The following is a 13,808-nucleotide window of genomic DNA, read 5'->3' on the forward strand; positions in this document are numbered from 1 at the left end:
CTGATCCTTTTCTCAAACTGTCATTTTCCTTGATACAATGGAGGATATGGCATTGATGCAATTCTGCAGGATTGAGAAAAAAAAAAAAATCATTTTTTTCCTGTGAATCTTTCCTGAACCCCATATTTCTGTTATGGCCATCAACACCTGCTCAAAGCCCAGCAAACATTTGTAACTGATAGAGCTGGTTGTCACAGGTTATTTTTCAGTGTCTTTCAGTCTGAATGAAACCCTTATCGCATGTTGGTACTGAACCAAATGGAGTTTTCAGATTCGCTTGGTGACGTTAGAGCCATACAAGAGCCAGTGCGTGGAGATAGCATTTTTTAAATCTGTTTGTGAGTAATGCATTCCACATAAATTTTTATCCTTCTGCACAATTGCTTTTTATTTACATGTTCCTGTGACTGAGGGAAGAGAAAGTTGTCATGCAGTATGCCTGGTGAAGTTCCAAACCAATATGCTAGTTGCCAAGTAGCTATGAGTAAAGAAATGCTCATAGAAGTAGACAATTATTATTTATTTATTTTCAGTTTGTAAAAAGTGTGAAAATTTTAATTTCTAATATAATCTGATTAGAATTCCCTTTGATTACCATGTGTATTTATGGTGTCAGTTCACCTTTCTCGTTGCATAAAGTTTTACAATGCATGCTGTACGACGTCCTTCATAAAGGTTGAAGTTTGTTGTTTCTAATCCAGTGAACAATGCTCCTACTTTAATGGCATTTTCAAAATGGCGTATGTCTGTGAAATGGAAAAGCACTGTTGTTTTTCCCCTTTCTTGCTGACTTTTTCCTGCACATTCATTGTGTAGTCATGGCTCATGGCTGTTAAACTGTGAGATCAGCAGTTGACTGGAATGGCTCTGACATGCTTTGCATTCCCAGCGAGTGACTGTTTGCGGTGTGCTACGGAGTTATCCAGAACGCAGGCCCTGCTGCCTTTCCTGTTCAGGGTCTCAGAGTGAGCCGGCGGTCGCCTTCTGTACTCCGTCACGAGTGCCGTCAGGAATGCATGACTCTTCACAAACTGTGTGTCCAGTTTCCGATGCTGCTATTTGCGCTCGCAAATCGGTTAAGCGGCTGCTTCGCGCCCTCCGAGGTGTCGGCTCCAAGACGGCTCCGCTGTCATCAGCTGTGTACGAGGCTCAGCCGCTTCTCATTGGCTCTTGAGTCTTGAGCCTCATTGTGGCCTGGGAATGCTTGGGGCTGATGCCCCACTACCAGTGTTTTTATTCATTTGTTTATGTTTGCTCATTCAATATTCATTCTTCTGGAGAACTTGGTGTATGGAAGTGAAAATGGAGAAGTGGAGTGAAAATGCATGATGTGCACACAGACCGAATAATATTGCATTTTCCAGGCAGATTTACAAATGGTTTGAGCATCCATCCGAACACTTTTCCGGGTTTATGTTTTATCATAGACTTGACCCGAAGTGCCTTCGAACCACAAACCAACGTGGTAGATGAATTTTAGCCAGTTATTGCCAGCAATATCCTTCTCGTAATCTAGGGTTTTGATGAGCAAATACAAGCTTCAAGGATTTGTGAGTGTCAAATGAAACCCGGGATAAATATTTGTAAGATGCAACAAGTGTTATAAAACGATCATATTGGTTGGTAGAAGTTGAGCTGCATGCTGTTTGTGGTAACAGTTAACCTGTGGCATGAACATGCATTGTTTCTGTGCAGTGCTGACATCTCTCACAGGATGTGTTAATATCTATACTTCTGCTGTATAACAGATGGGAGTTTCCTTTTTACAAATACAGAAAAAACATCTAATCTGCTTTTTCCCTTTTGAAACATGTCTGAAGACTTATCAATAGAAGCTGCAGTTCCAAAAAAAGCAAAGCCAAAAGGTACAAGTCCGGTTCGTGGCCTGCGGTTTGAGTTTTCAGTATGTGTGTGTTTATTTTATAAAAACCTTTTAAAGGCAGTTGATGCATGAGTGAGAATCAGAATAGTGAATGAGAACTTGTCATCACATGTATGTGATGGACATCACGCACAACTTGCATGTTCAAATATGGGACAGCAAATATGAACTTACTCATCTGTAACACAATTATGATAAATAGTTGGAATATGCAGCAAGTGTCTGATCAGCATTGTGAGGTAGAAATCGAACTGCATGCTGTCTGTGGTAGACTATCTGAGAACCCTGCATACTTGAAACCAGTCATAACACTGATTCAGATTTTATGCTCAGAAAAGTACTAATGGGCATGATGACTTCACCTACGCAGCTTGTACACTGATGAAGTACTGCACACTTTTCACACTGTGGCCATGCACAGGTAAAAGGTGTGGCTTTGCTCTTGTCAGTCTGGGTGAAAGGCAGCACGTTTGATTATCTTTTTGGTATTTAACCTGCTCTCCTCCCTGAAACAATATAGAAGAGGCAGCTCCAGTTGACATTATGAAAAAAGTCCAGCTGAAAGGTATTTTTTCTTTTCTCACCCTTTTTCGGTAGTTTTATTTCGTGTTGTGAATGAAATAGTGTTTGTGCGTCTACTCATGTGCTTAAGCGTTTGACGGTTTAGACCAATAACTTGCATTGTGTCACAAAGAGCAGGGCCAAATGCCCTTTCTTATAACCTTCGGCGTCCTCATGGAAATGGAACATACGGCGATATGTTGCAAATACATTATATTTTCAAAAAAGTGAATATAATCTGAAAAGTGGAAATAATATTTTCTGATATGTTGAGTATATTCCCTTTCCATAAGGCTAGGGAATGCGTTTTTGCATTGTTGCTGACTATTTTGCACTGTGTCTTGTCTGTGTTTATTTTTTCCAAGAACGGCAAGCTGTTGCGGTGTATAAGTGTCTCTGGCATAATTGCATCGAGGGCATTGTACAGTTTGTTTGTTGACTGCTCAGGCCATCTTAAAACTGCCTGGTATGGAATTCACATGGAAGTGTGTGTTTGTGCGTGTGCGCGCCTGGGAATTCCTGCCTCCGCTGACCTGCTGGACTGCAGCAGTCGTGGAATTGCTCTAGTCTGTGCCATTGGTAATTGGACCTCATGACCGGCCTGAGACCAATGCATGTAATCATGTCATTTGAACAGTCAGCCACGTCACAGATCGCTGTAAGCATTAACCGGGCCATGTGTGACGGTTAGCCCGGCTGTTAGCTGCTGTGGGGTGCGGGACCCACTTGGGGGTTTTTATTTGATTTTATTTGTAGAATGCACACTCTCCTATTAACTTCATCCCAGACGGTAGCAGCTGAATTGAGGCTAGCATACCAGTGGCCAAGTTGGCATCTGTCAAGCAAATACGGTCCCCCGCTCGAACATTCAGAAAAGGCACGGATGTTTTGGCTCTCTTACTAGATGCAAGGCTCCAATGGGGAATGAAGTGAGCTTGTACACATTTAGGAAATGTAGAAATGGCAAAACACTGAACTTTTTTTTTCAGTGCTCTAGCTCGACAACTCTCCTCCATTTGGAAGGCATGCAGCATGTCGTGGTTTACTGTTGCTGTCTTTTTTAACTTCCTTTTTTTCTTTGAAAACATCAGAGGAGGAGCCAGGAGAAGTGGCTAAGAAAAAACCTATAAAAGGTATTTTTTTTGTTTGTGTTCTGCACTGAGCTTGAGAATTTAGCTTGGGGTGTGAGTTCTTTGATTTTTTCTTTATTGGTTTTTCTTGATAATTTTTTCCAAATATTGAACGGTCTGCACGGTTTTGCAACTGAAAGCAAAGAAAAACCTAGTCTTTATGTATTGTACACTAAACCGTATATTTACTTTAAATATATTTAAGGTATATTGATTAAAGGTTAATTTGTAAAATGTATAATTTTCTTTGCCTGTTCAGTTTAACATTGCATATAATTTTGTTTCTCAGTGTGGTGATGAATGGACTAAAGGTGTGATTTGTTTTCCCAATATTTATTTTATTGAACAATACTAATAAAGTGATTATAAATTACTGATGAGTAACTTGTTTATTTATCTTAGTTTCCCAAAATGGCAGCATGCTTGGACCTCTGCTTATGTCTGGTTTAGGGGAGTTCAGACAGGTGAAATTGGTTTTAAATTTGGGTAAAGCTCTGAACTGCAATTAATCTGCATCAAATCTTCAGCTAGTGCCTTTATAAAATGGGTGATGCTTTGCCTTTTAACCCATCTATCTGAATGCTATTCTTGCTATAAAGTTTCAGGTATGTCTGATGGCAGTAGAAGGGTGAATGCAATGCACAGCAAACCAACTAGCGTCATGATGTCTGGAATGTTTTTCTTGTCATTTTTAGCAATCTACATGGGGCTTGGGGGAGGCTGGGCGATTTTACATTAATGATGATTATAATTGGCAAAATACTTTTTAGGCTTTTTGACATTAATTTAAAATCAAAATGTTTTGGGCAAATCATTGTTTGTACAATCTTTGTAATATAATGTATGAAGGCCATAGCTTATGTGATATGGAATACATTTCCTGGTCTCAAAGGTGCTTGATCCCTGGAATTGCTGTTTGCAGCTGCATTTCTTTGCTTTCCTTAAACAAATAGTGAGCTGCACGTACAGCGTAATCCGCAAGTATTTGGACAGTGGTGCAATTTCTGATCTTTTGGCTCTGTACTCCAGCACATTGGATTGGACATGAAGTGATAAATGTTAGGCTAAAGTACAGATTGTCACCTTATTTTGAGGGTATTTGCATCCATATCGGGTGATCCATGTCGGAATTTTAGTGGACCAAAAGTAATTGGACAGTTTGTCACAGCTGTTTCTGATGGTAACAGTGTGGTATATATATAATTTCCTTAGTGCACTTATAAGAAAGTATTCAGTATTTAGGCTTAAGAATAAAAAACTAAACCGTCAGAGACATACTGTCAGCCCAGAAATATACACAAACTGTTTGGAACATCTTTAAGAAGAAATGGAGCATTGCTGTGGGATGAAGCACCGTCCAATGAGTTTAGAAGCATTTCATTGAACTTAAAGTAGGATGCATCTGAACACTTCAGAATTTATTCTGCTGCTGCTATGAGTTACATTATCAATGAAGGCAATGGAGCCAGCACCTGTGGTAGCCATACATGCCAAAAGTATAACGCCCCCACCACCGTGTTTCATAGGTGAAGGAGGTGCTTTGGTTCATTGGCAGTTCCTTTTAGCTTCAACGCTTTGTTCTTGCCATCACTCTGATTCAAGTCAATCTTGGTCTCATCTGTCCGCAATATCTTTTTCCAGAACTCTACAGGCTCTTTCTAGTACTGCTTGGCAAATTATCCTGGCCATCTTTTTGCAGCTAACTTGTGCCTTAGTGTAGCCTCTGCTTATCTATTTGTGAGGTCATTTGCAGAGTAGACGCTGACCCACCCACACCTGCCTCCTGAAGAGTGTTTTTTCTTCATTATGGTGAAAATTCTCATGTCATCAACTGTAACTATCGATGCAAATTCCCTAAAATTAAAGATGATTAAAGTCGGCATTTATGGTCTAACATTGTATTCGTGGTTTCATTAATGGAGTCAAAAGAACAGATATTGTACTACTGACCAAATTCTTATGGACTGCACTATATTTCTGGCTGTAGTGAACTAATCAGCTGGCAACTGCTCTTTTAATTGCTGTTTAATTCTCTAGGATTGAGGTTATATTGTTTTATGTGCTAATGCAAGGCTGGGAACTTTCCTGGTGTGCTCCAAATTTGGGTATGCGATATGACTTTTTTATAATCACTGGTGCAACTTCAGCTGTGATATGCCTTCATATGCATAGGCCTTTTGAGCTTTTCTGAAAAGTTACTCCAGGTATGATTTATAACTAGCTAACATGCAAGGTTGCTTGCTTTGAATACCTTCAACCAATGCTGATGCATTTCATCTCTATATCTAGATATGCAGTGCAACAGTATATCATTTCTTTACCTTTTTTATAATTTATTTTTTTTGCCTTTGTTGCTTGCAGCTAGGTATGTCGTGGCATGGGTTTGTGACAGTGTGATAATTGTATCGATGAATAGTATGAATTCACTGCTATGAAGAAATATAATTAACTAATATTACCATTCACATGCCCTCAGCCCACACCAACTGTATTCTCACCGCCTTTTAATTGGGATGGTTTGGCATTGTCTGTCCATCATGGTTTGAAGTGTGAAAATAGTTGGTCTTCAGTACAAACCTGGTTATGTTGCATTGTGCCAGCCAGCTTTTCAGTGCTTGCTGTAAGAATTGGTACTCGGAAGCTGTCTTGATGGTTAAGCAAAGTTTTCGACCCCCAGAGCACTCCACAAAAGAAATTGGGAGAAAGTTGAAAGAAGCTTTAAAAGAGCAGCTGAGGATGATCCATGAGAAGATTGAGGCCAAAAAGATAGCCAGATTGGCCTTGTTTGAGGTCAGGACCATGATGGCCAAAGAGGACCACGAGAGACAAGCGGCCAGGGCTCTGGAGCTTAAGAGAGAGGAAGCTGCCCTTAAAGCCAAGGAGAAACTGGAGGCCCAGATTAGGGAGGAAAGGGAGAAAGAAGAGGCTGAGAGGAGAGAGAAAGCAGAAAAGGAGAGGATGGAGAAGGAGAAGGCGGAGAAGGAGAGGATAGAGAAGGAGAAGGCGGAGAAGGAGAGGATAGAGAAAGAGAAGGCGGAGAAGGAGAGGATAGAGAAAGAGAAGGCGGAGAAGGAGAGGATAGAGAAAGAGAAGGCGGAGAAGGAGAGGATAGAGAAAGAGAAGGCGGAGAAGGAGAGGATAGAGAAAGAGAAGGCGGAGAAGGAGAGGATAGAGAAAGAGAAGGCGGAGAAGGAGAGGATAGAGAAAGAGAAGGCGGAGAAGGAGAGGATAGAGAAAGAGAAGGCGGAGAAGGAGAGGATAGAGAAAGAGAAGGCGGAGAAGGAGAGGATAGAGAAGGAGAAGGCGGAGAAGGAGAGGATAGAGAAGGAGAAGGCGGAGAAGGAGAGGATAGAGAAGGAGAAGGCGGAGAAGGAGAGGATAGAGAAGGAGAAGGCGGAGAAGGAGAGGATAGCGAAGGAGAAGGTGGAGAAGGCGGAGAAGGAGAGGATAGCGAAGGAGAAGGCGGAGAAGGAGAGGATAGCGAAGGAGAAGGCGGAGAAGGAGAGGATAGCGAAGGAGAAGGCGGAGAAGGAGAGGATAGAGAAGGAGAAGACGGAGAAGGAGAGGATAGAGAAGACAAAGGCGGAGAAGGAGAAGGCGAAGAAGGAGAGGATAGAGATAGAGAAGGAGAAGGCCGAGAAGGAGAGGGCAGAGAAGGAGAGGGCGGAAAAGGAGCAGGCTCAGAAAAAGAGGGCAGAAGAAGAGAGCTTGGCAAAAGAAAAGGCTGAAAAAGAGAAGGCAGAAAAGGAGAGATTAGCCAAAGAAAAGGCAGAAAAGGAGAAGGCCGAGAAAGAAAGACTTGCAAAAGAAAAAGCAGAGAAGGAGAGATTGGCAAAAGAAAAGGCTGAAAAGGAGAAGGCAGAAAAGGAGAAGGCCGAGAAAGAAAGACTTGCAAAAGAAAAGGCAGAAAAGGAGAGATTAGCCAAAGAAAAAGCAGAAAAGGAGAAGGCTGAGAAAGAAAGGCTTGAAAAAGAAAAGGCAGAGAGGGAGAGATTGGCAAAAGAAAAGGCAGAAAAAGAGAAGGCAGAAAAGGAGAAAGCCGAGAAAGAAAGACTTGCAAAAGAAAAGGCCGAAAAGGAGAGATTAGCCAAAGAAAAGGCAGAAAAGGAGAAGGCTGAGAAAGAAAGGCTTGCAAAAGAAAAGGCAGAGAAGGAGAGATTGGCAAAAGAAAAGGCAGAAAAAGAAAAGGCAGAAAAAGAGAGGATTGCAAAGGAGAAGGCAGAAAAGGAGAAGGCAGAGCACGAAAGAATTGCAAAAGAGAAGGCAGATAAGGAGGCTGAGAAAGAGAGGGCAGAGAAAAATGTTGAGAAAGAGAAGAAACCAAAACAAGATAAAGAAGCGAAACCGGAAAAGAAATCAAGTAAGAAATCAGAAGCCCAACCTAAAGAAGCTACAAAATCCAGCTCTTCCGATGGAGATGGTGAGAAATCAGAAAAAGTTGGCGGCAGGAAAGAAGAGAAAAGGGCTAAAGTGGAGAGGAGATCTCTGAAGTATCTTCTCAAACCCTCTGGCAAGAAGTCTAAAAAATGAAGTGACATCATTCAGACGTTGGTTGACGATGTTATAAATTCCGTCACGGACCCACGCGGGTGAACGGAGCCCGAGAGCTATTGCTGGATGAGCAGTGGAGAGTCCGTGCAGGGACGCACGCCTGCGAGTCACGTATGGAGCAGGCCCATAGTCTCAAACATAAGGCCATCGTCCTATCAGGCCATTTGTTAGTCAATGCTTTAGAAATGCATGCCGTCTTTGGAAGAAGCACAAAGTGTTCTTCAGAGAAGTTGAGTTGTCTCCATGTTCCATTAGTGTGCCATTAGTGTGCTTTAGTCTGCGAGTGTTGTTCTGCTGCATTTTTGTTTTATAGGAGATCTCATGTAAGAAAGCTGTAACTTGATTTTATATTCTTGAGATCATCCAACTCGTAATTTTTCTGCAAAATTATAAAACAAGTACTCTGTAACTGTGTTGAAAGTTTATAGAGACTTCCAATTTGTCATAGTTACTGTTTGATGGAAAAAGCCATTTATATATCTTCTAAAAGAAAATTACATGTATTTATGTGAATAAACCTTTGACGTTTTCAGACCTTTATGTGAAAGATCTTCAACAATTGAGCAATGAAATCCTTTCTCAGACATCCATATCACACTTTAGCACGCATCTAAAATGCACTGCAAAAGGAAAAGGGCAACAGCCATGTCAGATTCCATTACATAAGTCAAACCGGCTTGGTTACAAAACCATGATTTCTCACACTACTGGTGAATGCATCCAAGGGTCATATTACTGGTTCTTAACGTCTTCCTCTGCTGCCTTCAGGCACTCTGAAAATAGGACAGCAGTGCTCAGGTGTGCCTTGAGACTGTTTAGAGAACGGCGGGCAAATAGAAACCGAGTTTCAGGCAGTCATGTTTCAGGTCTCTCTTGCAGCTACTCTTTATTACATGTCAATATGGCCAAACTACTACATTATCCTTTTCTGAAACTTCATTCTGTCTTGTCTCTGGCCATCCTGGACACAGTACACATGCATACAAGTTGTATACCTCAAAGCTGTTTTATTTAAAAAGACAAAAATCAAAAGTAAACTGAAGTCAGTAATGCTATTTTTCCATGTCATGCTTTGTCATCTGCAAAAGAAAATCCCGCTGCCTTTCTATGGTTGCTGGTCCCTGTGCATTTTACTTTGAAGTCATTCTCACAGTACTTGTGCGAAACAACTGTGAAATATCCAGTGAACAAAGACTGGTTTAGTAGGCCAAGTTATTAAATGGTTAGCCTCTCGTCATAAAGAGTAATGCTTCACGGGTTTACATGACCATTTGAAACATCCAGGACTGAAAGAGCCGTCTGTCGTGGTCGACACCCGAGCGGAGCCTGGACCTGAAGAACCAGGTAAGAACACACTCACAACCAGTCTCACCAAGTACATTGAGAAATGTTCTACTATAGTCATAAAGTCTTGTCTTTTTATTGCTCAGAAAGGCATTAAATTAATCCCATCAACAATCCCATCAATCGGTATCTCACCGACGTAGTCTTCTGGTGTACATCATGTGAAGCAATTCTTTCTGTAAGTGAATGCAGATATTGCCACATCATGAGATATGTCATCCAACATCTGGTTCTGTTGGCCCAATACGTTTCCTTTTTAAATGGCGCCTTGCATATATTTCACATGTACGCCCTTTCAGGGTTTCCATTTCCAGTTTCGGCTGCTTTTTTCAGAAGCAGTAACTGAAATGTGAAAAATGTCATTTTTGACTTTGTTGTACTCATAACATGTCCCTACATGTAAGAGTACATTAGTACATTAGCTGGGAAAGAAAATGCATTATCTAGGCCTACATTTGATTCTCTTTCAGTGTATAGAACCTGTGTGGTTAAATGTATGTGTTAATGAGAGATCACTATGCTTTATCTCATCTAGTTTGTGCTGGCTAGTTATGCAGACTTCTCATCTACAAACCACAGTTCACGCATATACTTTTATAAACAAAATCTTTGTACTTCCCCTTTGAAAATATAAAGACAAGTTATATTACTTTCAGGGATTTCAGTTCAAAGATTTGTTGATATTTGTATAATTTTTTTTACATTTAAATATAACAAATGAGTTGGGGGTTGGGTATTGGGTATTGTAAATGGCAACAAAGTTGATCTCACATTCCTATTGAATTCGATGAATCGATGAATGATGGCTGATGGTTATGGCTGACGTCGATGGCTGCAGTGGATCCGTGTCGTCAATGACAAAAAACTTAAAACTAAAAATGTATGTTGGAGTAGAACACAAAATAATTATGAATAGCAGGCAACAAGCAGTATGTACATGACAAACATTTCAACATCTTACGGAAAGTTATCAAAACAAATTTTGGCATGTCATTATTGGAAAACCATTTCAATTTCAACTAACATCCAGATAAGGTCATATCTATTGATTTAGGTAAAATTTACATTTGTCTTTGTATATAGAGCTTTAATTTAATTCAGATTATTTTTAATTACTTAAAATTAATGGTGTGACTGATATGCATATTTCAACACCAGCCCTGTCAGCACAAATAGTTGACCTGGGGTTTTGTTTGCTATGGATATGTTACTCATAACCTCTAATAAGATAATAATGAAAGGCAAAAAAAAATCATTTTGGAAGGCTATGCAGTAAAATTCATTGATGTTTTTTGTGACTGACATTACATGTGGACCAATCTTTGGGACCATGTACTGTGAAAATGAAATCAAAGTTTCTCTTGACAAATGACGGTAAAGTAATAATTTTACTGTAATCTCAAAGAAAACATTCATACTGATGGCCAGTTCGTGTGTTGCTAAGGACCTTTCAAATATATGGGCAATTCCATTGTTTCTGATGTTTAAGTGGCACTTTTAACAAACTTTTAGGTCTTATGTTAGTACACCAGTTAAATATTTTCTACAATATTCATTATTTTGGTCCATGTCCACCTTATGATGGGTTTGCCCAAATGAATCACATTTCCCATTACCTAATGCACATTCATATGTGGGTATGCGTAAAAGGAAATGGCCTTTTGACCAGCACAAATCCAAACATATTGATCTGAATAGTTTCGCATTTACTGTGTCTGTGGTCATTCAGCAGTGTCCTGGCTTGTTTATTTTTACGGTCTGACAACGCCAGACCATATCTGTATCTTCTGAGATGTGTTTTTCTCCACCTTTTGAGAAAGGCAATATCATCTCTGATTGTGAATAGTGGTGGTTATTCTATCACACCTCGATTGAGAAGAGGCCGATTCCTCAAGGTTTCGGTCCATCAAAAGGAATTGGTTCAGCAATTAGATTAACTTAAATACAAGGCCAACAGGACCTAGTGTATGATTTTGAAAGACCTGGAGCCATTCTGTTGTTTGAACTCTCTCATAGTCATTGTCCCAATAGCTCAGCACATTTGCACGTCTTAGTCTTAGGCAGGTTGTTAAAGGGATAGTTTGTTGCGTTTTTTGTCATTTTCAGAAGTTATATTTATAATTGTGAATGAATACAATAGAATGAATGTGTTCATATGTCCAGCCACTGAAAATATAACGTCACTGTACAAGCTTTTTTGCAGTCCCTCATGGCTGTTCCCTCAAGCAGGTTGTAAGAAACTTAATGTCTAAACAGCTTTCATTGAACACACAACTGTCTGGAAAAGCTGAATATTGGTGGAATCTTTTATTTTATTTTTATAATGTACTAAATGGATTTTTCTGAACAGAGGCCCAGCCTTTGGTGGAAGAGGAGGTGATCGAGGCAGAAGAGGCAGCCCAGCCCCCTGCAGGTGCACCTGTCACTTTACCCTCTCTGCCTTTCACTCACTGCCTCCATCTTAAGATGGGACGAGTGCACATTCCTGACGGGAGCTCACGCTGCAGAAGGGAGAGTGTTCCTCCTAAAAGCTCACAGTGTCACTGTGGACTGAAGGTCTCCCAGTTTCACTCACCCCACTTCCCTGCATGTGCACACAACAACAACAACAACAACAATCCTACATTAATCTGCCCAGTTATTGATTTTGATCCCTGTTCGTCAAATCCCAGTCCTCAAAGGTTGAGAACTGCTGGTTTTCCACCTTCCCTGTAGCTGGGAGTCAAGTATGAAGACAATTTGGCCAATCAGTAGCATTAAATGTTAATTTAGTTACCTGGAAGAAAAGAAAACTAGGGTCGGATTTGGATTTGAGGGCCAGTTTTGAGTATCCATGATTTAGATCTTTGATTATGAAATGGTGCGATCACCCATTTTAATGTTTTTCATGTTCAGGAGACAATCTATTTCCGCATTTCGCAGCCCCATATAAGGAAATGCGCTTCTCTCACAGAGCCAGAGGAGGTGGAGGACCAGGTGGAGCCTGAGGGAGAGGACTGGGCGGCTGCCACTGAGGACGCTCCTGAGGCAGAAGATGTTCTGGATGAGCAGGTTCTCGATGCTGAGGAGGAGCCCCAGGGTAAGCGCCTCCTCACTGAGACTCATCACTGTGCAGTGGGAATATTGGTTGTGAAAGGTTTCACATGTCAGACAGATTGAAATGACCATATTGGGTCTGAAATTGCATGCATGTCACACGAGAGGGATGTGACTAGGGTGATGACTCTTTTAATGGCCTGAGGTTTATTTTTATTTTTATTTATTTTTATTATTTTTACTTTGTGTTGTTGTGTCAACATCCTTCCCTTCTTGCAGAAACTCCCGAGACAGAAGATATAGAGGAATACGAAGGTACATGCTGTTTCTTAATTTCCAATTAACTTCCACCCATTTTAACCGTGGCTCCAAACACAAGAACTATAAAGGTGCCCAAGTCTAAGGGCCATGCTTCAGCCCACGAATATGCACGTCTATCTTGTATTCAGAATGTTCTAACTTTGCTCTCTTCCTTTGTAGGTGAAGATGACTTTGTAGAGGACTCTCCAGGTGAGGATGCTGTTTTGAGGTCAATGGTTTTTTTTATTGACTCCTATCTTTACATGCTAATGCAAATCTTGTGATTGCAAGAGTGAGTTTTAGAATTTTCTCAATTTGTTAGGCATTGCACTTTATACTGCATTCCCAGTACTTTCCTACACCATTAGACCGTAGCATTAAGGATTTAGAACCCTAACATTTTTTGTTAATTTCATTGCTTGTAACAGTCTATGGATCTCAGAGCATGGATGTGGAATCTGAAATTCAAGGTTTGTCTGACTCGGTGCACTGTAGATAGTCTTTAGAGGTAGTCCGGATCTTGTAGACTTTGGTTTTTTCCCCCCAGCTCTTAACAAGACACCACTGTGAAATAATCTGCACTTCTCATTGTCCTGTTCTCCTAACATCCATCACCAATGTCACTCTTTCTCTGCTAACATTTTTGTGCAACCCTCCCCTGCTGTTGTGCAATGTGTCCGAATGGCACTTCTGAATGTGGTGTTAGACTTGTTTCACTCACACATGATACATTTCAAATGTCATTTTAGCCGCTGTCCCCCTTCCAGAGCTAGTGGAGGAATTTTCTGATTCAGGTAGACAGTTTAATCCCCCTCCATACAATACAGCACCGTGTAAAATGGCATAACACTTTGTGTGAGATTTCCCAATGTAAAAATGGTGATAATGATGTCTCCCCTGTCCTCATGATAGAATGGAGATGAGCTACAGTAATGTAAAGTGATTACTTTCTTGAGGCTTCCATAAAAGGCAGTTTGGACTCTGCACTAAATACCAAGAAGGAT

The 13,808-nt window shown here is 40.7% G+C and overlaps 1 protein-coding gene across 15 annotated transcripts in view; it reads left to right on the forward strand.

Annotated features, from left to right (window-relative positions):
- unm_hu7910 (un-named hu7910) overlaps window positions 1-13,808 on the forward strand; it is a 53,277-nt gene that overhangs the window by 9,807 nt on the left and 29,662 nt on the right. For 5 of the 15 annotated variants that reach the window (XM_061238037.1, XM_061238039.1, XM_061238036.1 and 2 more), the window contains 4 exons: window positions 1,821-1,865; window positions 2,403-2,447; window positions 3,535-3,576; window positions 6,251-8,659. In XM_061238037.1, coding sequence (XP_061094021.1) covers window positions 1,821-1,865; window positions 2,403-2,447; window positions 3,535-3,576; window positions 6,251-8,103 — 1,985 coding nt within the window. In that variant the 3' untranslated portion in view covers window positions 8,104-8,659. Of the gene's footprint in view, window positions 1-1,820; window positions 1,866-2,402; window positions 2,448-3,534; window positions 3,577-6,250; window positions 8,660-9,408; window positions 9,469-11,818; window positions 11,882-12,421; window positions 12,548-12,783; window positions 12,820-12,984; window positions 13,015-13,232; window positions 13,275-13,553; window positions 13,599-13,808 lie in introns of those variants that run through there. The other 10 variants (XM_061238040.1, XM_061238042.1, XM_061238045.1 and 7 more) reach the window with 5 other exon arrangements.

The sequence above is a fragment of the Conger conger genome, chromosome 4, assembly GCF_963514075.1.
Source record: "Conger conger chromosome 4, fConCon1.1, whole genome shotgun sequence".
NCBI classification, from domain to species: Eukaryota; Metazoa; Chordata; class Actinopteri; order Anguilliformes; family Congridae; genus Conger; species Conger conger.